The 25,574-nt window shown below is 34.5% G+C and overlaps 3 protein-coding genes across 4 annotated transcripts; 1 reads left to right on the top strand and 2 right to left on the bottom strand.

Annotated features, from left to right (window-relative positions):
• Positions 1 to 1,146: 1,146 nt before the first annotated feature.
• LOC107814540 (uncharacterized) lies at positions 1,147 to 6,027 on the bottom strand. The gene is made up of 2 exons (XM_016639975.2): positions 2,334 to 6,027; positions 1,147 to 1,896 (listed from the first exon to the last, which is right to left on the bottom strand). Exons 1-2 carry the CDS (start codon positions 5,470 to 5,472, stop codon positions 1,520 to 1,522), a joined length of 3,516 nt encoding a protein of 1,171 aa, XP_016495461.2. The 5' UTR covers positions 5,473 to 6,027; the 3' UTR covers positions 1,147 to 1,519.
• Positions 6,028 to 16,377: 10,350 nt separating this feature from the next.
• On the top strand, positions 16,378 to 18,432 carry LOC107827492 (major pollen allergen Ole e 10). Its single transcript, XM_016654635.2, has 4 exons — positions 16,378 to 16,534; positions 16,789 to 16,829; positions 17,905 to 18,142; positions 18,239 to 18,432. The coding sequence occupies exons 1-4, from the start codon at positions 16,468 to 16,470 to the stop codon at positions 18,271 to 18,273; spliced, it is 381 nt and encodes a 126-aa protein (XP_016510121.1). The 5' UTR covers positions 16,378 to 16,467; the 3' UTR covers positions 18,274 to 18,432.
• A 986-nt stretch (positions 18,433 to 19,418) lies between these two features.
• On the bottom strand, positions 19,419 to 23,171 carry LOC107827490 (transcription factor bHLH144). Of its 2 annotated transcripts, none has more exons than XM_016654633.2 (4): positions 22,904 to 23,171; positions 22,038 to 22,173; positions 21,516 to 21,688; positions 19,419 to 20,948 (listed from the first exon to the last, which is right to left on the bottom strand). In XM_016654633.2, the coding sequence occupies exon 4, from the start codon at positions 20,611 to 20,613 to the stop codon at positions 19,882 to 19,884; it is 732 nt and encodes a 243-aa protein (XP_016510119.1). In that variant the 5' UTR covers positions 20,614 to 20,948; positions 21,516 to 21,688; positions 22,038 to 22,173; positions 22,904 to 23,171; the 3' UTR covers positions 19,419 to 19,881. The 2 variants fall into 2 exon arrangements, with proteins under 2 accessions (XP_016510119.1, XP_075106257.1); XM_075250156.1 differs by having other exon boundaries at positions 22,038 to 22,194; positions 22,904 to 23,081.
• Positions 23,172 to 25,574: the final 2,403 nt, after the last annotated feature.

Here is a 25,574-nt window from a genome sequence, read left to right as displayed (position 1 = left end):
TAACAAAAATGTCCTTAGAGACATATTTTTGGTTTGTAATAGCCAAGTAGGTAATGCCCCTCCGGGCAATATGAACAATATTGTCTTTACTATTACGTGATATATATATATATATATATATATATAATATGATACATGTTAGTCAAAAAAAAATGAGTACGAAAAGTTAAGGTACTAAAGAAACTCAAATGAAATCGTAGCCTAGCTCGAACCCAAGACCTATAATTAAGAGTCTAACCAAAGCTTCAGGAAATAAACAACCGTTTGATTCAACTGTGGATTTCAGCAGTTGGCACTCTTTTCTCCCCTGTTACCCGCAACTAAAACCCTAAACCCCAATATTCATTCTGATTCCCACAAAAATGCAAAGGCCTTCTGCACATTCCAATTTCTTCTCTTCTCTCAAACAATTGGAGAAAAGATTGAAACTTGACAACCCAACTCAACAAGAAACCACTGACACACCCGAGACCCAGTCTTTTATCAGCCCATTATACCTTAACTGTGATGAGACCTCCTTCACCAGCAACACAAACCTCAAAGAAAGTGAAACCCCTCTTCAATTTCTCTCAAATTCCCCTCTTTTCCCACTTCACCAACAAACCCCATCTCAGATAAACCCTACACAAGTTCAAGAAACATCAGTTGATAAAGTTGAAGCTGAAGATAATGGAGTTGATGAGATTGAACTGTTGATGCATCTATTGGGTTTATCTGATAGTAAAAGGGAAGGTTCAAAAAGGGTGGAAATGGATTTGGGCTGTGATGTTGCATTTTATGGAAAGATTGTTGGAGTTAAGGGCCCAAAAAGTGGAAAAGAAGTGGAGAGATTAGAAGGTTGGATTGAGCATTTTTTGAATAGTAATAATAGTGGAGAGAGAAGAGAATCATTCAGGTTGGCTCATTTGCTCTTAGGCAAAGCTGCTCTTATTCATTTGGAGGCTTTCCATAGTGTTGGAAGCTTTGAATTTCCCTCTACTGTTGATGAGTTCTTGCATAATGATCCACCAATAGATGAGGTTGCGTCTTCCCTCTCTAGTAAATAAATTTCAAGAAATTGTATTTTATGGTAGAATAGAATGTGATAGATGATTGTAGGCTTATTGAAGGCCTTTATTGAGTTTTGCTTAATTTCACTTCTAGATATTTGTGTTCAAAAAAGTGTACTCATTTCCTGTAGACAATCATCTTTTAGTGAAAGAATTCATTTGCACTTTGGTGTAGCAATTGACTGCTCACTAACTCTCTATTACATGTCACTTTGTAAAGATCTAGCTTTTTGCTCCTTTGTTGTTTTTTGAGCTGAAATATTCTTGAATATGCTGTTCGAATCTAACATGAGAGCTCAATTATATCCTTCTGGTAAAGCAGAAATAATCGGGAAACATTTATGGCTAGAAAGACGTAAACTTTGTTATAATGGTAAAGACTTTTTAAGTTATGGACTAGTTCCATTGGCCGCTAAGGGAAACTTGGTGGTGGTTCACATTAACATTGTTGAACTCCAGCTTCATCTACATCAAATTGCATCTTTTACCAAACAAGCATGTGAATTCATGCATTCCATCTTTCTTAACTTTGAAAGAGAAGACAGAACCTGTTCCATGTCAGGTCTGTCTTCAGGATCAGGAGAGGTGCAGGACAAAGCCAATTTAAGAAGTCCCTCTACTACATCCTGTTTCTTGGAGACATATGAAGCTAGATTAGGATCCACAATCTGGATGAGTTCATTTATGCCATTTGCAGCGGCGTTCTGAACAATTTGATGCAAAGTCATTGGTAATTCATCAGCTCCTGTAAGACCTGTTGGCCTTCTTTTTGTAATGATCTCCATCACTATTACACCAAAGCTGAATACATCTACTTTTGTGGTCACTTTCCTCATATATGCAAACTCTGTTTCATAGCATAATATTTCATGTAAGTAAGGTCTCAAATAAAACAAGGAGCATGTAAATGTCCAACAAATTCAAAATTACCCTTTTTGGTAGATTAAAGCTGACATTAGCATTAAAAGTACTTTGCAGATTAGCAGATTATATGTTCAAAATATCACATTATTTACATGCTCATCTATTCTTCCACATATGAGTTAATCAGTATTTTGTGATTGACAGGCAAAAGAATTCTGCTAAGCTGTATATTGTGATTGAAATAAATGATGTTGTTGCTACTGAATGATACTAAAATAGAATACGTAAACATTACACATTGACCAAAATATGGATTGTGATCCCCATATAAGCTGTTTGTGGATAGCACTCTTTTGTTCATATTAATGGTAACAATAGAATCCAGACAAACTATGGGTTAAGAATTTGTAAGAATGATACCTGGCGCCAAGTAACCAATAGTTCCTTCAAATACGGATGCTGATGATATGCTGCTCCCATCCTGGAGATGAATACCCAACATCCTAGCTGTCCCAAAGTCACTGACATGTGCTTCCATATTTTCATCCAGAAGAATATTTGAAGGCTTCAAGTCACAGTGCACTATTGGAAAATCATAGCCTGAATGCAGGTATGACAAACCACTAGCAACCGAAACTAAAATGTCAATCCTATTGGACAATGTCCAGTCATCCACCATTTGATCATAAATAATATTGTCCAAGTTCCCTTTCTCCATGTATTCTAAAACTAAAGCCTTTAGCTTCTTGCTTTCCCAAGCATAACCGAGCACCTTAACCAGGTTCCTGTGTCTCAGTTGGCTCAGAGTCCTGACTTCTCTGTCAAAGCATTTATCAGCTTCTGTTGCGAACCGGTGATTCAGTTTCTTAACTGCTACAATCTTTCCATCTTCCAGTCTACCCTTGTACACAGTACTTAAACTGCTGGCTCCAATAATATTTTCTGGACTGAAATTATCAGTAGCAAGTTCCAAATCCTTTTGATAAAATCTCTTGAGGCTCAGTGCTGAGGCGTACTTTGGAATCATATCCTCCGTGTCTTTCACCTTTTGCTTCTTCATGTACTGATTAAGAAAAAAGACTCCCAACACGAGAAGAATGAGACCAAAAACAGATCCAAGTGCTGCAAGAATGATCAAGGTTTTCTTGGAAAACCCGTGAGTACCTGTTCGGATGCTTTTGGTGCTGCAAGGCCTGAGAAACTTAGTTCCACATAGAGATGGATTTCCCAATAAATCTTCCAACTTTATATTGTTAAATACACCCCCCTTTGGAATGTGACCTTCAAGTTGGTTGAAAGAAAGGTTGAGATATTTCAATGCAGGCATACTGGCAAATCTCTCTGGAATGATTCCCTTGAACTTGTTATGTGAAAGATCAACAGAGCGAAGATGTGGCAATCCTGCCATTTCAGGAAGTTCGCTTTGTAATCTGTTCTTTGAGAGATTCAGAAACACAAGCTCACTTAATTTGGTGAGAATTGCACCTGGAGCAGGACCAGAGAGCATGTTTCCTGATAGGTCCAGTGAGAATAAGTTTTTGCATCGTCCAAAGGATCTGGGAATGCTGCCTGATAGATTGTTGTTTGACATATCAATCTCTTGAACCATTTCTAACACGCCAATCTCATCTGGGATCGTTCCGTTCAAAAAATTGCTGGAAACGTTCAAGTAAAATTGCATACTTCTCATGCTGGCTAGTACTGCTCGAGGAAGAGATCCAGTAAGAAGGTTGTGTGAAAGATCTAAGGTCATCAGTCTGCGGAGGCTCGCCATGCTCTCTGGGAGTGTACCATTAAGCTTATTCCCGCTCAGATCCAGCAACGAGAGTAACTCCATTTTGGATATCTGGTGAGGTATTGGACCTAAGAAATTATTGTTCTGCAGCCGGAGTTCATTGAGTTGTTTAAGCTCAAAAAGTTGCACCGGAAGTTTACCTTCCAGCTTGTTGTCATACAGCGAAAGACCCTGGAGGTCTGAAAGCATTGAAATATCTGGTGGTATCACACCTGAGAAACTGTTTTCGTCAAGCACTAAATCCATCAGTTGACTCAGTTTACCAATCTCTGGTGGGATTGGCCCAAGAAAGGAATTAGTACGGGCTCTTAGAACTCGAAGTTTAGAAAGTCTGCCAATCATCGGTTTGAGTTTCCCACTGAAATTGTTATCACTCAGATCTAGAACTTCAAGCATTGAGCAGTTGAAGAAATCGTCAGGAATCTCCCCCACCATTTTGTTTGATCCCAAAGACAAAAATGTAAGATTGGACAACTGCCCCAACCCAATGGGTATTTCCCCCGTTATTCTATTATAAGTGAGGGTCAAAACTAGAAGATGTGAACAATTTGTTATGCTAGATGGAATAGATCCCTCTAGGAGGTTGTTACTTGCAGTTAGATTCTTCAGGTTATAGAGCAACCCAAATTCTAATGGAAGTGATCCGGTCAATAAATTGAAGCTCAAAGACAAATATGTCAAGTTTGTCAGTTTTGTTATAGTTGATGGAATTTCCCCGGACAACCTATTTGAGTGGAGGGTAAGCACTTGTAGTGACATTGAAGATCCCAACTCGGGAGGAATTTGGCCAGTTAGCTCATTCTGTGAGAGTCCTAAATGAGTTAATGACTTAAGGTGGAACAATGAGGCTGGTATACTGGAGTTCAACTGATTGTTATACAATCTAAGCGTTTGCAAGTTTTCTAAATTTCCAAGCTCAGGAGGTATGCTTCCAGTGAATTGATTAGTATACATGTTCAAGGTAACAAGATTGGTGCAGAGGCCAAGTTCAGATGGAATTTTACCAGAAAGGAAGTTGAGATGCAACTGAAGAGTTTCTAAACTTGACAAGTTGCCAATTTCTGGTGGTATAGGTCCAGACAATCGGTTTTCGCTCAGATCAAGGGTTTGCAAAGCTGTTAACTTTCTAATGGAGGTAGGAATAGAACCAATGAAATTGTTTTCATAAGCTACAAACAACTGAAGATTAGCCAAATTACCAATATCAGATGGTAATTTGCCTGTGAAACTGTTGTTGATGAGGCTTACTAACAACAATTCAGTGCAGTCGCATATACTGTCAGGTATACTCCCATTCAGAAAGTTATTTCCAAAATCTATTAACTGCAGGTTTCTGAGGTTTCCGAGTTCAGCAGGAATTTCACCAGAAAGCAAGTTTTCATAAAGAATGAGCTCAACCAGCTCTGTGCAATGCCCCAGCTGAGGTGGAATATTTCCAGTAAATGAGTTCAAAGTTAGATCAAGAACCTGGAGTTTGGAGAGGTTTCCCAAAAACGGAGAGATTTCGCCTTTGAGCTGCGTCTCAAACAGCGTAATGTTGATGACATGGTTTGAAGAAGGATCACATGTAATTCCAGACCAGTTGCAATGGTGATTTGCATTAGTCCAATCCACAAGTGCACCAAAAGGGTCATCAGAGATTGAGTTCTTGAAAGCTTTCAAAGCAGCAACTTCAATTTCCAAGCTTGGAGTTTGGCCATATGACAAAGGTATGAAAAAGGTAAAGGAAAATATGGCTAATGCATATAAAACTGTCTTTGACATTGTTGGTTCAAAAGAAGAAGCTTCACTCAATGAAAAAACTTAAGCTGAAACTGAAGACTTTATACACTTATTCTAGAATCGTCATTCACTGCTATACAAGTCAACCAGTCGTCAAAACTAAGGACAATGACGTGCATTCTATGAATCTGTAAGAAAATACCAAGTAGGCCTCTAATCTAGGATGTCCCATGTTAGAGAACAAGTTGCCTGTGCCCCCATACAGTAAAAGAAAGCAAGAACTACACCTACTCAAAACCTAGGAGTATATTAAAAATATCAAGCTTCCTGACCACCAAATAAATAGTAAACTCACATTGTGCATTCACATTACATTAAGTCAACTTTTTTTCTAGAAGTGGAACATGGGGCAGAAATGTCCTGGAAGTTGAGTTCAGTTTATTCATTTCCTGAGAAGGACAAGCTGGAGAGAATTGTGAGTAAAGAAGCAATTTCACTTTGATACACCTTAAAATTGGCTAAAACTAATGGTTTTTTGTAGGTTTCAATGGTAAGGTAATTTATTTATTTTCATAAAGTGTTTAAAGGTTAGGTACTGAGAAGTCATAAATAAAGAGAATCTTTATTCTCATAAACAAACCAGAAGAGGGAAATAAGAAAAGAAAGATGATAATGTTACAACAAAAATGACAAAAATTGTGTGCCAAACGCGCATTGACTAGAGTCCAAGGGATGTTCACGAGCCAATATCTCAAATCAAAGTAAATGCAAGTTGGGCAGGACACTCCAATATGAATACAGTATATGAGTTATCCATTACTACAGTTTCCCTGTCAAAAGTAGTTGAAACACGGCATTCAGTGCTATTCTTTTCCTAATATATAGAATAATATGGTGCTTTAATTCTGTGAGTACCTTCGATATATTCCTATTCTAGAAACTATTTGTTCAAAATGAAACCATACGTGAAATTTTCAGAAACATAATATGTTGACGAATGAGTTCTGATCGAGTGATTTGCAAGAATGGCCTTAAAAATGTGTGACCTTGATTTTTTGACCCCATTTGTCTCATGGACAGAACTTTAAATTTAACAAGTGTTGCTCATCGTTTGCCCCATAGGCAACACTTTTGATCTTAAAGTTTACTCATGGAGCAAGCAAGGGTCAAAAACTCAAGACCGTCCATTTTCAAGGTCATTGGGTGTACTTTCATGTGAACTTAGCTACCTGCTTACTTTTTATTGGACGGTAGTGTTGTTTGATCTATTAGAATATGGCAATCTGTGAACTTTGCTACCATAGGTAGTCTAATGTTGTGCTTAAATAGTGAACTTTTTGCTCTGACATGACGAGAATTGTTATGATATTATTACTCATTCTCAGTTCTCAACCTTACAGCAATTAGACTTAAGTGAATTTAAGGGTGTGTTATTGATAGCCAGCAAGGCAGGAATAAATATTATTAGTAATTTTTTCTTTGTAATATTACATAAATTTTAAGGGGTGGAAGATGAATTCCTCATTGTTCGGTTGCGTTATTGAAGACATTTGAGCCTTTGAATATGCCATTAAGGAAAAAATCAGACAGAAATGAAGCTCTTTGCTTATTTCTGTACATATTTAACTTTTCTACAGTTAAAATTGGTTTGATTAAAAAAGATTTGAATAAACATTAAAAAAATACTACTCATTTATCTTCTATATGAACTAATAGGAGTAATATATTTCATTTAGTTTATCATTTGTCATTTAGTAGTCGAGTAAACTTTCAACATTCCGTCAAAGAGTGACAAATAGCGACCCAAATTTGTCAATTTCTTAGTCGGCAACTTTGGCATACATGCTAGAATAGATGTACGCAAAAATTTAATCTGACCTCTAAGAGATAAATGCGACAAAAAAGTATGGAAATAAATAGTTTCCATTTGATAAAAACTAATTTGACTGACTCGCTAGTTGTTGATCCAATATAAACACTAATTAGTAATTTAATCAAAACTATATATAACTTGTTCTGAAGTCAACACACTAATTAGAGCCAGGCTATAGCACTATGTTATAAGTCGTCAAAAGTCATTCAATAACTTTGATCCAGCTTAATATGGATTTGGGATCCATAAAGCTACTATAATTAATATAGAAATACAACTAGACACCAGATTAACGCGTAAATGTAATATAGAAATGCTACTAGATACCATTTGTTTGAGATGAACAGAACAGTAAATAAATAAAATGAACAACTTCAAGCAATTTTATTGGCAGGTGTAGAAACGTTAGGGCATCAAATGAATGCGTTGAGTCGAAAGAGTAACAATTAATTGAGTTAACATACGAATATTCGTAATTAGGAGTGTACAGATGAAATCGACAAATCGCACCAACCCGATAATTTGTGACAAACTGAGAAAAAAGACCAGTTATGATTTGGTTTGATTTGATTTGGTATTGAAAAAAAATACGTGACCATAATTGGTTTGGTTTAGTTTTAACTAAAGAAAGTCAAACCGAAACCAAACCAACCCGATATTACATATATAGAAATTTTAGATATATTTAATATATAAATATACTTATTGCGATGTAATTTATAAATATTTCTTAAACTTTCTCATAATTTTATCTTTTAAGGTATTATTTCAAGGTTGGACTTAGAGCTTTTGAACGTTCCAATAAGTTTTATAACCATTAATATTAGCAACTTAAATAATGCTAACAAAAACCCAACAAAATCAAATCAATACTAATACTAAAAAAGATATTTAATTCAATACAACGAACGACAATGTATTGAATATCTATTTTTTGTTTTGCAATAATTTAGATAAAAATGCATAACCTATTTTTACTTTTTCTTTAGCGTTTAGTCATGTAATTAGTACTCCCTTATTAGTCTACTTATTTTAGCATGACTTAGTTGTTTTAGATTATGTTTATTTTTATTATGACTTTTTAATTTGCAATATTTATATTACATAATTATATTGTTTTTATTGTTGAATATTCTAGGATAATGCCATGACACATCTCATATTTTGTATTATTTCTTAGAAAATACCTTATATAATTGTATCTTACTAGGATTAAAGAAATATTTTGAGCACAAGTTATATGTTTTGTGCTATAAAGATTTTACCGGAAAAAAATCCGAAAAAACCCGAATAACCCGAAAAACCGAGATTGAAAAACTCAAATTTTATTAGTATGGTTTGTTTTTTAGATTTGATAATCCGACACAGTTGGGTTGGTTTGGTACGTAATTGTAAAATCTGAACCAACCCGACCTATGTATACCCCTATTCGTAATACATTCCGTCGAAAGTTTGCCTAGATCAAAATAAGTTATAAGTTAAAATACGTACGAGCAGGCCTGAACCAACCCTCCAACACAAAACCTTTTTTTTTTCTACCCGTATTTTTGGTTATCTGCTATCTAATTTTTATGAGAATTCGTATCGCCGACCACAACTTATTTGCGACAGAGGTATAGCTGTTATTGTACGTAAGTATAAAATTTATCTTTGGAGGATTTTTTACAATTTATCTTCTGGATTGCGTTTTCCTTTGGAGGAATTTATCTTATGTGGATGTATTCATTCTAAATTTCCTCCAAAGAAAAAACACAGCCAATTACGAGTACTAGGGGTGTACAAAGGAAACCGACAAACCGCATCAATCCGATAATTCGAGTCAAAGCGGAAAAAAAACCCCGACTATGGGTTGGTTTGATTAGGTTTGGTGTTGGAAAAAAAATCCGACTATAATTCGTTTGGTTTGGTTCTAACTAAAGAAAGTCAAACCGAAACCAAACCAACCCGACATTACATATATAGAAATTTTAGATATATTTAATATATAAATATACTTATTGTGATGTAATTTATAAATATTTCTTAAAATATTTCATAATTTTATTTTTTGAGGTATTATTTCAAGTGATCAAGCAGGATATGGCGAGACTTCAGATTTCCGAGGACATGACACTTGATAGAAATTTGTGGAGGTCGAGTATTACAGTTATAGGCTAGGAGCTAGTTGAGTCTTGCGTTACTTTGTTCCATTGTGAGCCTAGTCTGGTAATGTTTTAATCGAAAATTACTAGGGGCATTGTCGTGTCTTAATATTTCCTCTTTTCGGTGCTAGATCTATTTACTAGCCATCATTTCTGCCTTGTATTTTTCTTGTGTATTTTAGGTTCCTATTTTTCTATGATCTCTATGGTGAAACTAATATTCTCCCCTTTTGTTTTTCTTATTTTTCTTATTATCTTGAGCCGAGGGTCTTTCGGAAACAGCCTATCTACCCCTTTGGGGTAGGGGTAAGGTCTGCGTACATACTACCCTCCCCAGACCCCACTTCTGGGATTTTCCTGGGTGGTTGTTGTTGTTGTTGTTGTTGTTGTTGTTGTTGTTGTTGTTGTTGTTGTTGTTGTTGTTGTTGTTGTTGTTGTATTTCAAGGTTGGACTTAGAACTTTTGAATGTTCCAATAAGTTTTAAGCCGTTAACATTAGTAAATTAAATAGTGCTAACAAAAGTCCAAACCAAAATTAAATCAATATTAATGCTAACAAAAGACATTTAATTCAATACTACAAACATGAATGTATTGAATATCTATTTTTTGTTTTGCAATAATTTAGATAAAAATGCATAACCTATTTTTATTTTTTCTTTAGCGTTTAATTATGTATTTAATACTCCCTTATTAGTCTACTTATTTTAGCATGACTTAGTACTCTTAGATTATGTTTGTTTTTGTTATGGCTTTTTAATTAGCAATATTTATGTTACATAATTTTATTGTCTTTATTGGTGAATATTTTAGGATAATGTCATGACATATCTCATATTTTGTATTATTTTCTTGAAAAATACTTTATATAGTTGTATCGTACTAGGACTAAAAAAATATTTTGAGCATAATTTATATGTTTTATTCTACGAAGATTTTACCGGGAAAAAAAACCCAAAAAAACCCGAAAACCCAAGAAAACTCGAGAAAAACAGAGAGCGAAAAACCCGAGTTTTATTGCTTTGGTTTGGTCTTTTGATTTAATAATCGGACACAGTTAGTTTGGTTTGGTAATTATAAAATTCGAACCAACCCGACCTATGTACACCCCTAATGAGTACCTCACTAAAAATTTATCTCCTGAAATTTGTTCAAAAATAGATTGTCCTACGACTGTAAAGGCAATTCTCATTCTATTTAAGTAGTATATTCTTCATTTACGCTACCAAGTGTAGAATGTGTCTCTTTTCTCATAAGTACAAAAAGTTCGTTCTAACATTATTAATTACACAATAACAACCCAGTAAAATCTCACTACTGAGGTCTGGGGAAGATAGTGTGTACGCAGACCTTACCCCTACTCTGAAGGAGTAGAGAAGACTGTTTTCGAAATCTGAAGTCTCGTCATATCCTGCCTGATCACCTCTCCCCGATACTAATTAGGCTGCCCTCTACCTCTAACATTATTAATTACTAGCTACTATAATCATAGACGTTGATATATAATAGGCTTATTCCTTAAGCTTTCTTCGTCCTCAAGTTTTCCAGCCATGTGATTCTTTTGTTCCTTTTTGGCTTAAGTAAATGTGAACGAACAATTCTAATAAGGATTCGTAACTTTCGACACTTTGGTGTATTTACTTCTAATGGAATATTGTCTGTCATAATCATGAAACAACAACCCGTTAGTTCATAGAAATTTGGCACTTTTGTAGCTTATTTCTTTTGTATACACTTGCGATGTTTTTAGAAATATACTTATTCGTTTTAGTAAATAGTTCTGCGATGATATCAAGGTTTCTGATAACGGAATATATTTTTGGATCAATCAGAATATTCTCAAATGTTATGTATTAATTCTAAAATGGAATTTGTCATACAAGTTTATATGCTCGGCGTTGTGTTAATTACTCAAATGGTCACTCAACTATCCCAAATTATCTCCTAAAGTCATTTTTCTTTCGTTTGTAACAACAAAGCTACTGTACTATGCATATTGCACTCAGAAGGTCACTCAACTAAATTTTTCAAATTTTGGATTGCCAAATACCTATTTTACCCTCTAAATTATAAACATTTATCTTCTTCTTTTTTTAAACTTTTAAATATTATGATTTTTTTCTTTTTAATTTACATTATGAACTTACCTATAGAATAAATAAATATTATTTATAAATTTAATAATAAAAAGTATTTAAGCATATATAATGCTAGAATAACAAAATAATGAGCATAGTAACAAAATTAATTAGAATAGTTTGTTAATAATAATAATTTTAGTATTAACAACAAAAATTTAAAAATTTAATTACACAATTTAGAATGAAAGAAAATAAATGTTGTAAAATATATTTTCAATGCACATAATATAAAAATAATTATTTAAATAAAGGTATTTTTATAATATACATTATATATTCTTGAAAATTATGCTTAATTATATATTATCTATTCCATGCACGACTTAACATACATATTTTACCCTATACAGATAATCCCCCTGTTTTTCAGTGACATAACTTTGTGTCGTCGGAAAGTTGGTAGAAACATAATAATATACTTGAGCATCATTTTTAAGAATATATAATGTATATTATAAAAATACCTTTATTTAAATAATTATTTTTATATTACGTGCATGGAATATATATTTTATAGCCTTTATTTTCTTTCATTCTGAATTGTGTAAATAAATTTTTGAATTTTTGTTGTTAATACTAAAAAGTTTTAAAAAAATAAAAAGAAGATAAATGTTTATAATTTAGAAGGTAAAATAGGTATTTGGCAATCCAAAATTTGGGAAATCTAGTTGAGTGACCTTCTGAGTGCAATAGGCATAGTTGAGTGACTTTGTTGTTACAAACGAAAGAAAAGTGACTTAGGAGATAATTCGGGATAGTAGAGTGACCATTTGAGTAATTAGTATAATACAAAAATTTATATGCTTTTGTCATGCTCAAAAGGTCTATTTTTCATACCCTTTGATTTTCAAACAAATGTTCAAAAAACTAGGTACTTGAGTCATGTTTGATACATATACAGAATTGCACAATTAGTATACAGAAATAGCGATAATGAGAGATTGGGGAGGTAAACTACGTATTTGCTTATTCTTTTAAAGCTTTCACTAAACTCTTCTTAGTTGTGGAAGCAGCAACTTCCCTGTTTTGTTTTTACTAAGCCATTTAAGAAATTTTAGGAGATGCTAAATCAATTAGCGTTTATGAAGACTATATGTATTTAATATTGGTCAATTAGTATGTAGAGAAATACAATAACTTACTTCTCGCCCAGTAACTAACTAATTATAATTTCTTAATTTCTGGATACATTGGATTGGGATGGATTTAATTTTGAATGTAAGCAAAAACAAAGCAACTTGAGTGGTAAATTAATCTGGTTTCGTACACGTATAATATCGTTCTATTAGAAGACAAGTTTTGGCACCAGACATCAAACCAAAGAGATGGCATCTATTCATTTTTGGACTGGATTTGCTCATTTTTTAAGATGTTAAATAAGCGACATTTCATTGTTGGCATACAGTAGCAGTAATTTACTAAAGATATACATAATTGCACCTAAAAACACTTAAAGACGTTCAAATATCTGAGCTGAGCCTTTTGGGAAGAATTGGCCATTTAAGTAATGAGACGTTTTAAGCTAACAGCTCAACGACTGCTGCTGTTCCCTTTGATAATTCCTTTCACATTAGCACTTAAATGAGTTATTACAAAAAGTGACAACAAAATGTTAGACCCAAATTTATGTCACACATTTATTGATATTGACACAGCTAACGACCCCTAAATGAAATTAATGCTCATGAGTCATGACAATGACTTGTTCAAATTCTTATGTTTTTCGTTCGTCTTGTACCTTTGTACGTATACACCTCGGTACTAGTTTGGTGCAATTATGATCATAAAATCATGATAATAACTTCAGTATAACTAATTATTGAAATAATTAACCACAATTGATGTTTCGTACAAATTGCGACTTAATTGAGTAAAATATTAATCTTGAGATAACTAAGCTCAATACACTTATGAATTATAAATAATCCAAAAATGCTGCGTAAAAAGGTTGCATAAAGTTATTTATTTAGTCTAGGCATAATGGCCTAAATGGCACTCATACTTTTTCCATTTTATTATGTCGATCCCCAAATTCATCAATTTGTCAATTGAACACTTATACTCCTTCAAACTGTGTATAATAAACGCTTATGACAGGAGGCTGTCAGTGCGTGTAATACAATCTCCTACACATATGACCAGGGGCGGATTTAGGGGGGCGCAAGGGGGTTCACCCGAACCACCTTCGCCGAAAAAATACACTGTATATATAAGGCAAAATCTGTTTTTTACCTCTATATATTAAGTTTTGAACCCCCTTAACACAATCCAAAAGTGTAGTTTAGTGGTCAAGGGGGTTCAAAATCTACATAAGGTCATGAGTTCAATTCCCACTAGATACAATTTTTTTTTTGAACCCCCTTCGTGGAGATCCTGCCTCCGCCACTGCGTATGACGCCGCGTCAAGAAAATTAACCCATGTAGGCTCCAGGTAATTTATTATCGCCACCTAGGAAAATAAAACGGGAGAATGATTATTAACCCCCCAAACCCAAATTGTCCCCTCATTTTACACTTACCCGCTTAGTTTAGGGCTTAAAAAGTATCGAACCACTTCTGTCTCCCCTCTCTTCTCCGTCATCGTTGCCGAGATTTTCATCATCACAGTTGTTATCGAAGTTCCTGGGGTAAGTTTCTTCATCTGTTCTTCATCTTTTGTCTTTATTGATCTTCATTTCCCTCAATATATGGGGCTTTTGCTCTATTTAGAGTTTTTAGAAGAAGGTTGTGTTAGTTCGTAATTACTGTTTAATTTTCCTCAATATACGGGGCTTTTGCTCTATTTCGTTACATTTTGAAGAGAAAACCCTTTTTAATGTGGTGTCATGCATATAATGGCATATTTTGTTATTCTGTTTAGTTTTTGGATTTTTTTTGTCAAATCAGAATTCCATCTTAAATTTATGTATTTTTTTGTAAAGTTTGTTGGGTCTCGATCTTATTAGTGGTCCACCAGTGTATTTCTGAATATTATAAGGTATTGTGGGGACGAAAAAGGAATCTTGAAAGCTTTTTTACTTAAATAACTACTCCCTCCGTCTAATTTATGTGAACCTGTTTGACTGGGCACGGAGTTTAATAAAAAATGAAGACTTTTGATATTTGTGGTCCTAAACAAGTCAAAAAGGGGTCCAGAGTATTTGTGTGGTTATAAAAGCTTCTCATTAAGGGTAGAATTGTAAGTTTAAGTTAAATTGTTTCCAAATTTAGAAAGGAGACATTCTTTTTGGAACGGACCAAAAAGGAAATAGGTTCACATAAACTGAAACAGAGGAAGTATCTTTTTGTTGGTTTGTTTTTGGAGTTGTATAAAGGTGCTACTTTTGACAATAAATAGTCATTGATAACATTGTTTTTTTGTTACTTTACAGGTATGATAAGAAAATAGTTTCAAGCCTAGTTGACCTACAAATCCACCACAGTGGTAATTTTGTATCAGACCTTGAGTTAAGGTATGCAAATGGACTAATTTGTCCTTATTTAGCTACCGCTGATGTTGATGAGCTGCATATTATGTTGTTTCACAAGTTTGCTAGGGACTTAGTATTTTTAGAAATTGATTTGTTTGGATGCAAAGTTAACAAAAGGGGCGGCTATTATATTTTAAAAACAGATGTTGATGTGTAAAGTTTATTAATACATTGAAAGGTGGTGACTTTGTTGATATTTGTATTGTCCATGTAATTAGTAATCCTATTCTTGTTGAGGACATAACTGAACTGAACTCTACTCCACAAACACATGGGCATGACATTGGGTTAAATGTTAGGGTTGATGCATATAGATGAGAACATTGAAGAGTGTAGTAATCTCGAAGATGACTTAGCTGAAACTAGTCAGTCTAAAATTAACAAAAAGAAGAAAGCGCAAGTAAATGTAGATGAGATACCATCTGATCCAATTGGTATAGATTCTGGTTTTGAAGATATGCATAAGAACAAAAGGGAAAATATGGAGGGAAACTAGGAGGGAATAACCAGTATTTTGATAGCGTAGATCCAGTTAGTGAGTGTAGTGATGATGAAAGAGAACTTGTTGGCCCTGATGAAGTAAGGGATGCACCAATTCCACAATAACACAAAGGTTCCTTCTTCATTGCTAAATGAGAAGGCGACAGTAGCTTATTTCTTGCCGGAGAAGAAAAAAATTGACCTTCAAAAGAAAAGGAGATGACACAAATTGATGGGCAATGAAGAATCCCAGCAAAGAAATTCTATTTTTCATTGTTTAAGCTAACACGAGAAAGAAGAAGGCATCAGCTTTGGATAGAAATCAGCTTCTATAATATTCAACAATGGAAAATAAGGTAGAAAGAAGAAGATGGTTGTTAAATAGGCCACATTATTATCGTTAGGGCTTTTTCAACTGCCTTCACAGGCATGTGAATCACGCACTAAAGTCAAATATGACACATAGGATCAGCCTCATGTCATAAGCGTTTATTATACACGATTTGAAGGAGTATAAGTGTTCAATGGACAAAATGATAAATTTGGGGACCGGCATGACCAAGTGGCACATGTATAAGTGTCATTTAGGCTATTCTTCCTTTAGTCTATAATGGACTAAACCAGCTACAACTAAGAGGTATATATGCAACTTAATTAGCCAAATTAAAAGATTTTGATATCCTTGAATTGATAAACAGGATTTACGGTTGTGCTTTCACTTATCACTTGATCAGTTACAAACATAATTTCCCATTATTACAAAAAAAAAACTTTTGAACTTTTTTGCCTGAAATTCAGTGAGACTATAGAAAATTATCTCTATAAATATATAGTGACTGATCTTCACTCTTTTACATCATAGAATAGAAAGTGAGAAGAAAGTTTGACACTCACAACATTACCACATAAAGTTTAAAGAGTTTAGGCATTCAATGGCTCACTCATTTCAGGCTTTTCCCATTCTCATCCTTTATCTTCTCCTTGCATTCTCTAACACTGGTATACTTTCTTTGCACCCTATGAACTTTGGTTTTCTCCCTTCTATTGTTTATGAGATGATCAAAATTAATTAGCCTATTATAATTTCCAACTTTTCTTTTCTCATTCTCTGCTTGTCATATATAGCTCCATGCTTGTAAAGTTCAAATTCCAGCGGTTCCTTCACCAAAATCAACTTATTTACTTCCATTTGAATAATTAAATACATCCTCATATATTAAGCTTTAATTAGTTCTTTATCTTATTATCTACAGGTGGAACTCTAATACCAGCGTTTGCACAAGCATCTGGACAGGTAAACTTCTCCGTTAATCAAATATTTAGTACGAGTTTGGACAATATTTTGTTGAAACTGGAGGGGGGTAAAAGAGCTGTTGAAGTAGGAAACAGAGTATTTGCCTAGCTAGTGCGGAAATGAATTTGACGTGAAAAAAGAAAGTTTTGTGAGTGAATATATATATTTCACTTGAATACTCATGAAACTAGTTTTACAACTATTTCAAAGCTGAAGACCAGTATTTTACAAACACTATCAGCCAAACTTCAACTTGCAAGTAATTACGTGTTTGACTAAAAAGTATTAGGCCTTTTTGTTAAACTAATTAAATAGGAAGATTTGAGGCAAATTCTAGCCAGAGAAAATTTATTCTAGATTTGAGATAGAAGATAGGAATAAACAAGCATAGCTAAACATAAAATTTGATTACAGTTGCAATTGAATTTCAAATTTGATTACATAAAATTTGATCTCAGGCTCCTCGCCGAAAAAGGAGAAAAGAGCTTAGAATATCGGTATTCATCTGTAATTCAACTTTATCAAATGTACGGAGGTCGGTCTTGTTCAAGAATGATGACTCTTTTCATTTATGTACTCTTCATTATCATTTGATATTATTGGAGCTAAACATCCTTTTCTCCTTTTTCGGCGAGGAGCCTGAGATCATGGAACATCTTCACCTTTAGAGAGATGTATATGTTTGTGTATCTGTTCCTCTCAGCCCCCCCTTTTTGTTACTCTTTCCTATGATATTTAAACAAAACATTTCCCTTACGCAGCGGTCCTTAACCGGAATACCTAAGTTCTTGGAATATCCCATAGAATATTCCTCTAAAATGTCGTTGAACTAGCCGTTCGGGTCAAATTGAGTGCTCGACCTCGACCGTAGCTAAATCACTCGCCGGTATATTGACGTGACTTCTGCTTGGTTGAATTCTTAAGTAGAATTCTTTTGATCAGATTTTGACCTATACATTACATAACCTCAATATTTTGCAAGTCATGGCCAAGTAAAGTCTTGTATTGCTTTTGACCCAAAAACAATAAGAGAAAAATATAGTGTAAGAGTAATAAGTTTAGAATGAATATGCAGTGGTGCGTGCCAAGACCTTCAGCTACAGAAGCGCAACTGCTAGATAGTATCCAGTTTGTGTGTGGTGAAAAAGGGTTGCCTGGCTGCTCTTTAATTCAAGCTGGTGGCTCCTGCTTTTACCCAAACACCACAATCAACCATGCCTCTGTTGTAATGAATCTGTGGTACCAGCTAGAAGGAAGACAAACCGTGTCGTGCTGGTTCAAAAACAGTGCTCTTATCACCATTACTGATCCAAGTAACTCATGTTTCCCTTGTTTTCTTCTTCTCAATTTCTGCAAGAGTTTTCTTTTGTGTTTTTATTAATTTTTTCTTATCATATTATGGTTTGCAGGCTATGGCAATTGCCAATTTGTGTTTGGTCAGTAGATGGAAGCTGAAGCAGCATTATGAAATTAACTATAGCAACCTCGTCCCATTTTGAACTGTTATTTACTCATCTTGATATTTGCAACAAGGTCATCTTCACTTTTCCTGTTTTTCTTTCCTTTTATTCGGTTTCCGAATATTTTCTTCACTTTTTTTTCCAAAACATGAGAGCTGGCCCAAGTATGAGAAGTCTACAAGGTTTTGACATAGTAGAATCCTAAAATATTGTGGAATTTGTAATTCATAAAAGCAGTCTGTTTAAGACCTACTAGTCTTATGAAATATAAGAGAAGAGAATGATCGATTATATGGTCCTACGGCATACTCCACATTGTCCACTTCATGTCACTCTGTAACATTCTCTTGTCACTACGATATCCTAGTTTGCAAATATATACTTTTTTTCAAAAAACATGAAGAATATATATCCGAATTGATTACGAAAAAATTATGCACTTTAAGCTCTTTAACTTAAAATGAGTAGAAAAGTTATTCTTTGCTGTTGTTCTCCAGAAAAGATATAAAGAAAAATAAAGGACGAAGAGGGGGAAAACGTCATAATTCAATGGTAAAATGTCCTTTAGGAGAGGGTGTAAAATGAGAAACTTTTTAAAATCAGTACTCCTTTCATATGTGAACATGTTTGACTGAGCACGGAATTTAAGAAAATAAACTTTTGAAATTTGTGGTCCTAAACAAGTCAAAAAGGGCCCCAAAATATATATGTGGTTATAAAAGATTCTCTAGAATTGTACAAGTTTAAGCTAAATTGTTTCTAAATTTAGAAATGGGTCATTCTTTTTGGAACGGACCAAGAAGGAAATAGATCTGGAACGAAAGGAGTACATTTTATTTTTAAAAAGGTAAAATTTGAAAAGATAAAACTCTGAGGGCCTAATCATATCATCCAAATTATAGGCCAAAGCCAATCCAAGGGACTAAAGTGGTGTACTTTACAGCAAACCACTAGCAAAGTGGAGCAGCAGAAATGGCAAAGGCAGACCCAGACAGGATCATACTACCATAACACATAATCCCAGTGTCTCATGATTCCCAACAGACAAAAGTAATAAAGACCAAAGCATGCAAAGATTAAAATAAAAGGGCACTCAACACGCTAAAGATTCTGCCATAACACGCTTGCATAAAGTGTAATCATCACCCCATTATCTATTAAACAAATCATTTCTCTTAAATCATCAGTCATACTAAAACAATAACAAATAGCTCCAATATTATAGATTAAAGTTTCAGAAAGTGGACATATTGGAGAATTTATTCAAATACCATAATAAAGTTTGCAACTAGTGGAAACAGGCTAGAAAGAGAAATTGGATAAGAGCAGCTAGCTACTACAGCAAACTGTTAAAAGACTTCTCGTCCTATCATCGGACAAAGGACCATATTCTGAGTTACCTTCCCTCCGAAGCAGCAGTGAAACAAAGGACCATATACTAAGTTACCTTACCTCTAAAGCAGAAACTGAACAATACTGCGTAGCAATGAACGCATAAGAAGTTCTCCACATAGGCAACAGATATAACTAGAGTTCATAACAACGTCTAGAAAGACTGAATTGGAGCGAAGTTACCCATAGCACACAGGAGATCAAGCAAATGTCTTCAAATTTTCAACTCCATGCTTCTGCACTTCCACCTTGAGTGACTTGAGGTATCTGACAGCTTCATCAAGAACAGTGACAGTATTCATCCTGCTGGAACCAGGGACAATTCCCTTTAATGCCTTGACCATCTTCTTAAGTTTCCGGCGTTTTTTCTCACTGCAATTGCTAGTACTGCCAGAGGACTTCCTAAAAGAAGTGGTCCTGCTCTTTTTGGATTGACAATCATAGTTAGAGTATGATTCAGGGGAACTGTTTCCATAGTTTGCATCGGTGCGTGCAGTGCTCACCTCTTCATCATCATATTCCTCATGTTCTTCCTCTTCAAAGCTGAGTAATGCATTTATATCGGCTGAATCTTCCTTCAGATATGAAGAAACTTCTGTATTCTCATTATTTGCAACTTTTCTCTCCATGCCGTCTTGGAAGTAAGGTGCATTAAATTTCAAATCAGGATATGGAAACTTGGAAGCCATGGCAGGGTGGAACATGATCTGGCTTCGATAATCAGTCTGATCAAAGATGATGAAATTCTTTGGACATGCCTCAGAGGACTGAAATTCGAAACCATGAACAGGCACAGAAGGGTTGAAACCAGTAGGAAGTGCCATTGCACCGAAGACTGATGGAGAAGGAATATCGAATATATTACCACCACCTGCTTGGTCTTCAGGAGCGAAAAAAGGCTTTTGAGGGGAAAATTGATAGTTACTCTGCATGAGTAACTATGACAAAAGAACCAAGTAAACTGGAATAGAAATGTGTTTTCCAATTGGAAAATCTTAAATATCAAAATGTCTAAGAGTATGAAAGGCAAAGACGAAACAAAGAAAGGTATTCAAGCTGTATTCGTGTAGTAAAAATGCACTGACTGTGCCAATCAGCATTCAGTGCTTAATGAGGTCATTCTGATTTCTAATACACTGAAGAAAACCAACCAATCCAGGCTTTTGCTGAATAAGAGCAACGAGAAGCAAGCAAATCCCAAACCTCCCCAAGCTTTCACTTGACCAGACTACGTTACAGGTTTAAGCAACTGACGGAAATATTCAGCCTGTAATTTAACAGAAACCAAAAACCAAACCATTCAGCTGCCACAAATTTGGAGTAGAAACTTCAAAAGTGAACCAAAATAAAATGAAACAAGGACACCTAGCAAATAATCCAAATTTTTCCCTTTTCTTGAGATCGAATGGAAACACCACACAGAAAGCATATATAGAAGGGATACAAAAGTTAAATCTCAATATATTTCTGCGACGAGGTCACTGTATGGATCTCAATATACCTATGGAATATACAGAAATACAGTACATTGAGGATGTACAATGTCCTGTACTATACCTCAGTGATCTAGCCAATATTGGTAAAAAAAGAGGCAATATCATTAAACTTTTTTTTTCTAAGGGGATAAACTAAGTCTTTATAAATCCTGTGAGTAGGAGATCATGAACCCAGCGAAAATTACCTGTCAACACAAACAGAACACCGAAACACGAAAAAGTATCTATCTAGTTCTAGTTGATTTGGTTTCTATCTCCTTTTAACATAAACATTGCAGGAGAGTGAATACCAATCTCAATTGAAAAGATTGATAAGTTCAAGTTAAAAGAACAATTACCTGACAAACTAGCATCAATTGGCAATAAGCAACACTCCCTGCATGCATTTTAATCTCACCAGCTTCCTTGACTGCTTTGTATCTCTTCAAGGTAAATGCAATGTACATTCTCACCCTCCAAATGGACTTTAGTTTCAAAAAATATCACAAGATGGAAAATAGATATCTGCAATCTGTCATATCAAACAAGCAAAAATTAGCTAAAACATTAAGGAACTTCGGAAAATAAAAGAACATCTTATTTTCTCACCATTGAAAGATAATAAGTTCATCGCCGGAACTACACTAGAGGAGTACAGATTTTAATTTCCATTTCTCTAGTGCCAAACCAACTCAAATTATCTTCCTCTATAATTTTTGAGTCGTAGTCATTTTTCCTATATCTTTTATATTACTGTTCTCTTCAGTAAATCCTCAGTAGAAATAGTTCAACCGAAATAATTCCATATTTAGAAATAAAACTTAGGACTTGCATGAAGAAGTAGATACAGAATTAGGAAGTAACAAGATGCTATATCTCACCAAGTAAAATTGGTTACAGAATCACGCGAAAGAATACCACCAAGCGCACACACTTCACACAATAACTCAAAGAAGAAAACGCCCACGGCATGTTGATCGGTCCAGCTCAGTATATTATAGTCTTCAATCCAAGCCACTGTCACGATAGCAAGCATAGCTACGAAAATCAATATAAGCCCACAAATAGCTCATCTTTAATGATAGATTTGAATCAAAAGTCAAAACCATACAAGAAAGAGAATCACTTAAAACCATAATTACACTTTGGAAGTCTATAGAAATTAACTAGAACATATAAGCTTCCTTCAAGAAGAAGCTCATCTCTTTTAAACTATAAGGAGAAACTAATTTTTTTTTAAACTAAGGCATAAAATTCCTTAATAATATCAATAAGTTACTCAATTAACAAGTTTATACAAATGAGACTCAACATAAAAAAGTAAAGAAAACCAAAAAGACTCTAATTTCCATCAAATCACAAATACTAATAAAATCATTAAACTGATGCAAAAGCTCAGAAAGGAGAGCAGACCTGCATATACACATACAAAGATCCAAACAAATTAATACACTTCACAAGGATCATAAAAAATATAAGCATAAGAGCACCATAATTCAACACAATATACATGCTAAATCTGAAAAGCAAGAAGAAACCCTCAGAAATTACCATTTTCTTCTTCTACACTGACCCAACAAGAAGGTTAACCATAAAAAGTAGACCAAAAAACAAAAATACCAATATAACATCAAACAGACAATAGCCCCAAATAACCAACACAATCTACATCAAACCAAGCAAGTCACAAAACACATCAAGACTAAAGCAACAAGGCTAAAAAAAATGAATGAATTTTGAACATTACCCAAATGAAGAAAATATCAAAAGATCTTTGAAACCCAAATCTTTACTAGATTTTCTCTGCAACGGGAAAAAGTTTCTGGACTGGGAGGTCGTGTCTCAGATTTGTGTGTGTGTGGAGTGATGCAAACGTTGAAGAAGAGGCTCGTGGTTTGGTATTGGGATATGTGAGTGAAGGGTCAGGGCCTCAGGGGGGTATAGAGTAGGGGGTGTAGAGACAGGAAAGAGTCAAAGGCGGAAAATATGAGCCGTTGATTGAAGAGAGAGAAAGGTTTTCCGTGTAATGCGGGTCAGTTGGTGAGCGTTGGATGAGAATAGAAGAGCACGCGTGATTGCTAAAGTGGGCCTCACGAGGTTTGACAAAAATGGGCGCATCTTACCATATCCACTGCATTTTTATTTTACTATATTTTTATACAACAATAATAAATATGCTTTGTTTTTCTCACCCTCAACCCCCTTCAATTTTTTATTTATTTCACTTTAATTACCGATTGGGAATACTGAAACAAGAGTCAAGCCTAGTGGTGTATTTGTTAATTTAATTAATGTTGGTCCACCAATTTTTTTATTTCAAAAACAAATTACCCAATTGTTCCTGTGAATTTTTTCAAATCTTATTGACCTTTTTTTTTTTGCATCTTGGACCTTTTCATACTTGGAGCTTTCAACCAAAGCAGAACGTCTTTTTCCTTTCCTTTTTTCAAGTTTTACCTAATGGTGAGAATAAGAAAAGGAAAGGAAAGTGGAAAAATGTTATTCACATGAAAAAGATTAAGGAAAGTAAAGATAAATGAAAATAGTTCTCTTCTTTGCACGCCATTAATTTCTTCTTATGTCGTTAAAATTAAGTATTATTCGTTATATTTTGGGGGAAAAGGCTAAGAATAACTTTAATATGTATAGCATATATGGGTGGTCGGACCGGGCTGGGTAGGGAAAATTAGTAACCGTACGGATTGTGGTTCGGGCCGGTTATGAGTTGGGGTTTAACGGGTTCGGATTCATCTGGGTAAAAAATGAACTGTAAGGGTTACGGGTACAAGGGGCCGGCCGGGCCGAGTTAGTATTTTTTTTTTTTGTATTTTGTATAACTATTGTAATTTATATTAATATAAAGTAAAAATATAAAGAATACAATGAAGATGGAAAAAAATTGCACTTATAAATTGCAAGTTCTACATTTATTTCAAAATTCAAACTTACAAATTAAAAGGTTTACATTTAACAAGTAAATTAACGAAAAAAGAGTAAATTCAAAGGTTTTGCATTGCCTTAGACTCTAAAACCTTAAAAAATAAATAAAATAAAAATGAAATATAGCTTTTAAACCGGGCCGGGCCGGTTAACTGGTTGAACAGTAATTTGCGTTGACCGGGTTTGACCGGTCTGGCTAACCGGTTGACAAAACGTGAACGAACCAAACCCCTAACCCTTTAACCCAGCTCCACCCGGCCCCCTTATACGAGGCCGGTTCCGGTTTTAACTAGTCTGAGTCGGTCCGCAAACGGGCTGACCCGGCCCGTTAGACACCCATAATAGCATATACCATCTTCTGGTTCTGGTACGTGGTACTTTGTGCAGCCATTATATATGCTCCCTTGAGTCTTCAACTTGGTTAGGGTTACATTTGAAATATCTTATTAGCACTAATTAAAAAGATAAATATTGTACGGGACGCCCTATTTGGTCGCCCCCGTTTAATATATACTTATTTTTTAAAAAGTTTTAATTTGTACTCACTTTTTAAATAACTTCAGCCCCCTTTCTTCCCCTCCTTCGTTTTCTTCTTCTTCTTCTTCTTTCTTTTGCTGTCGTTGGTGCTGCTATGAAACTTTAATTCATGGGGATGATTGACATAAGTATGTTTATCTCATTGTTTAAAAATAAATTATAAATAACTTTCTAAAGTAAGTACGTACATGTATGTAAATGTAAGTCAATTTCCTTTAAGTCACATTCTATTATTTTTTTTGGATTCAGCTTTGTACATTATCAACGCATTTTAACCTGTTGTGCTAAATCATTATCTAGTTTTTTAAGTTACTAATTCTACTTATGATAAACTTACTATCTGTACAAAAAATCAATTACATGATAGCATAAAACATGCTGAAGTTCAGCAAATATAGAACAAAACTTCAGCTAAAACATGCTGAAGTTCAGCAAATAGAGAACAAAACTTCAGCTACTATGCTTAAGTTCAGCAATTACAAACAAAAACTTCAGCAAATAGAGAACAAAACTTCAGCTACTATGCTTAAGTTCAGCAATTACAAACAAAAACTTCAACACACTTGGTTCAGCAATTTTTGCTAATTCAGGCTCGTCTACTAGAATGCCGAAGTTTGTGTGATTACCTTTGCTACTTCAAGCCCGTATGCTGAAGTTACGCGAAAAGTGGATATGCTTGCAATATTTTTTGCAAAACGGGCACAAGTTAAAACGTGACCTAAAAAACGGGTATAGATGCAAATGCCCTATTAAAAACTAATGTGTACTAATAGCCTGTTGGTCAAGCTTCTCTTGAGGCAAAAGCGCCTTTTTCTTTTTAAAAGCATTTTTTTTCTAAAATTAAAGTGTTTGGCCAAACTTTTGAAATGAAAAAATGCTTTTGAGGAGAAACTGAAATAGTTTTGGAAAAGCAAAAAAAAATAGCTTCTCTCCGAAAGCAT

This window comes from Nicotiana tabacum, chromosome 3, assembly GCF_000715075.1.
Source record: "Nicotiana tabacum cultivar K326 chromosome 3, ASM71507v2, whole genome shotgun sequence".
NCBI lineage: Eukaryota > Viridiplantae > Streptophyta > Magnoliopsida > Solanales > Solanaceae > Nicotiana > Nicotiana tabacum.
Note: the sequence above shows the minus strand (reverse complement) of the source record. Positions and strands in the feature narration are given on the sequence as shown.

Coding starts and splice junctions, on each gene's coding strand:
- LOC107814540 (XM_016639975.2), bottom strand. CDS start 5,472: ATGTCAAAGACAGTTTTATATGCATTAGCCATATTTTCCTTTACCTTT. Junction 1,897..2,333: donor TATTGGTTACTTGGCGCCAG/GTATCATTCTTA, acceptor GCTATGAAACAG/AGTTTGCATATATGAGGAAA.
- LOC107827490 (XM_016654633.2), bottom strand. CDS start 20,613: ATGCAGAGTAACTATCAATTTTCCCCTCAAAAGCCTTTTTTCGCTCCT.
- LOC107827492 (XM_016654635.2), top strand. CDS start 16,468: ATGGCTCACTCATTTCAGGCTTTTCCCATTCTCATCCTTTATCTTCTC. Junction 16,535..16,788: donor CCTTGCATTCTCTAACACTG/GTATACTTTCTT, acceptor TATTATCTACAG/GTGGAACTCTAATACCAGCG. Junction 18,143..18,238: donor TATCACCATTACTGATCCAA/GTAACTCATGTT, acceptor TATGGTTTGCAG/GCTATGGCAATTGCCAATTT.